At 47.2% G+C, this 2,707-nt stretch overlaps 1 protein-coding gene across 2 annotated transcripts; it reads right to left on the reverse strand.

Moving 5' to 3' along the window:
• Nucleotides 1-426: 426 nt before the first annotated feature.
• Nucleotides 427-2,224, reverse strand: LOC112621107 (alpha-enolase-like). Of its 2 annotated transcripts, none has more exons than XM_025380305.1 (2): nt 828-2,224; nt 427-744 (listed from the first exon to the last, which is right to left on the reverse strand). In XM_025380305.1, the coding sequence occupies exons 1-2, from the start codon at nt 2,090-2,092 to the stop codon at nt 447-449; spliced, it is 1,563 nt and encodes a 520-aa protein (XP_025236090.1). In that variant the 5' UTR covers nt 2,093-2,224; the 3' UTR covers nt 427-446. The 2 variants fall into 2 exon arrangements, with proteins under 2 accessions (XP_025236090.1, XP_025236092.1); XM_025380307.1 differs by having other exon boundaries at nt 427-1,791; nt 1,912-2,092.
• Between the last annotated feature and the right edge of the window lie 483 nt (nt 2,225-2,707).

Below are 2,707 nucleotides of genomic sequence, written 5' to 3' on the forward strand. Positions count from 1 at the left end.
ATCTGTTATTTATTACTACCAAAATGAAAGTTTTGTTTTCAGAAGATGAAACTCCAAGCAGAATGATGCTAAGATAGGTAAAATTTGCAAACTAAATTATTTCCAGACAAATCAACCTCTGACAAAAATTATCCTGGCAATGTATCAATAAAGATCACTCATGCAGTTAGAAGCAATGCAAAAATAGCTTATAAAAATGTGCTCTTCCCTGAGTGCCTACCTCATATTTAAAAAAAAAAAATTGGTACTGCAAAATTAGCATCCAGAATAATTGAAATATATATATACACACACACACACGTGTATATATACACATACACACATGTATATACACATATATATATACACACACATATACATACATATATGTATATAAAGTCTATTTTTCTATCTGTATGAGTTTATTTATTTATTTATTAATTTTTCTCATGGGTCACTGAGGCTTTTTATTTTAAGCACAAAACCACCGGGCATCTTGCCTGTGGCCACCCCGGAGATGACACGAGGCTCACATGACTCCAGACACTTGGTGGAAAGTAAGGCGAGAAAAACAGTGATTTGGGCCAATTACACGACGGCAAAGCTAGAGCTGCCAAACAGGGCTCCGGGTAGCTTGGTTCTGTAGAAGTTCTAAGGAAGCGGCACGGACTCCACGGCGGTGGGTGAGGGGCGCTAACTAGCAGGGACCCCTGCAAGCGTTGGTCGGGGCCTCGAGCTGCCCCAGCTGACACAAGGGGAGGGGTTCTATTTAGCTAACAGGTGACCGAAGGGCTTGCCTGCCCACAGCTTACTTGGCCAGGGGGTTTCTGAAGTTCCTGCCGGCCAACTTAGCCTTGCTGCCCAGCTCCTCTTCAATTCTGAGGAGCTGGTTGTACTTGGCCAAGTGCTCAGATCGGCAAGGGGCACCAGTCTTGATCTGCCCAGTGCACAGCCCCACAACCAGGTCAGCGATGAAGGTATCTTCAGTCTCCCCAGAACGATGAGACACCATGATGCCCCAACCATTGGCCTGGGCCAATTTGCACACCTGAAGGGACTCGGTCACGGAGCCAATCTGGTGGACTTTGAGCAGGAGGCAGTTGCAGGACTTCTCGTTCACGGCCTTGGCAGTCCTCTTTGGGTTGGTTACTGTGAGATCATCCCTGACTACCTGGATTCCTGCACTGGCCATGAACTTCTGCCAAGCTCCCCAGTCATCCTGGTCAAAGGGATCTTCGATAGACACCACTGGGTAGTCCTTGATGAAAGACTTGTACAGGTCAGCCAGCTGATCAGGTGAGATGTACCTGCTGGGGTCATCGGGAGACTTGAAGTCCAGGTCATACTTCCCAGACCTGAAGAACTCGGAGGCTGCTACGTCCATGCCAATGACCACCTTATCAGTGTAGCCAGCTTTCCCAATAGCAGTCTTCAGCAGCTCCAGGCCTTCTTTATTCTCCAGGATGTTGGGAGCAAACCCGCCTTCATCCCCCACATTGGTGGCATCTTTCCCGTATTTCTCCTTGATGACATTCTTCAGGTTGTGGTAAACCTCTGCTCCAATGTGCATGGCTTCCCTGAAGTTTGCTGCACCGACTGGGAGGATCATGAACTCCTGCATGGCCAGCTTGTTGCCGGCATGAGAACCGCCATTGATCACATTGAAAGCTGGGACTGGCAGGATGACTTCAGAGTTGCCAGTCAAGTCAGCGATGTGGCGGTACAGGGGTACCCCCTTCTCAACAGCACCAGCTTTGCAGATGGCGAGGGACACCCCCAGAATGGTGTTCGCACCAAATTTAGATTTATTTTCTGTTCCATCCATCTCGATCATCAGTTTGTCAATCTTCTCTTGTTCTGTGACGTTCAGTTTCTTGCTAACCAGGGCAGGCGCAATAGTTTTATTGATGTGCTCAACAGCCTTTGAGACACTCTTCCCCATATAGCGAGTCTTATCATTGTCCCGGAGCTCTAGGGCCTCATAGATACCAGTTGAAGCACCACTGGGCACAGCAGCTCTGAAGACACCTTTTGAGGTGAAGAGATCAACCTCAACAGTGGGATTCCCATGAGAGTCAAAGATCTCCCTGGCATGGACCTTGAGAATAGACATAGTGAACTTCTAGCTGCTGGGTCTCGTGGCCTAGGAGAAGAAGCGGCGGGTGCAGCAGACACCGAGGTGAGTGTGAAGCCGGCGAGGTCTGCGAGGTCTATGCGCTCTGGGTCCCCACACCTACTGTCCTCTATCTGTATGAGTTTATAAAGGTGGTCATGATAAACTACTACAGACTGGGTGGCATAAATAATACAAATTCATTTTCTTACAGTTCTAGAGGCTGGAAGTTCAAGATCAAAATGTTGACCGATTTGGTTCTCCTGAGGCCTCTCTTTGGCTTACAAATGGTCCTTCTCACTCTGTCATGTGGCCTTTCCTCTGTGTGTGCTCATTCCTGAGGTCTCTTCTTCTTACGAGGACACTAGTCCTATTGGATTAAGGCCCACACGAATGACCTCATTTTGACTCACTCACCAATTTAAAGACCCTATCTCCAGGTACAAACACATCCTGAGGTGGTGCAGGTTAGTACATCTGCTTATAAATTTGGTCTATAACCAACTATCTATCTGATTTCTCTCTTCTCTCTCTCTCTCTCTCTCTCTTTCTTTCTCTCTCTCTCCCCCTTTCATTTACCTAGTTTTCAAACCTGTTGTTCTTAAACCTGGAGAG

This window comes from Theropithecus gelada, chromosome 3, assembly GCF_003255815.1.
Source record: "Theropithecus gelada isolate Dixy chromosome 3, Tgel_1.0, whole genome shotgun sequence".
In the NCBI taxonomy this organism is placed as follows: Eukaryota; Metazoa; Chordata; class Mammalia; order Primates; family Cercopithecidae; genus Theropithecus; species Theropithecus gelada.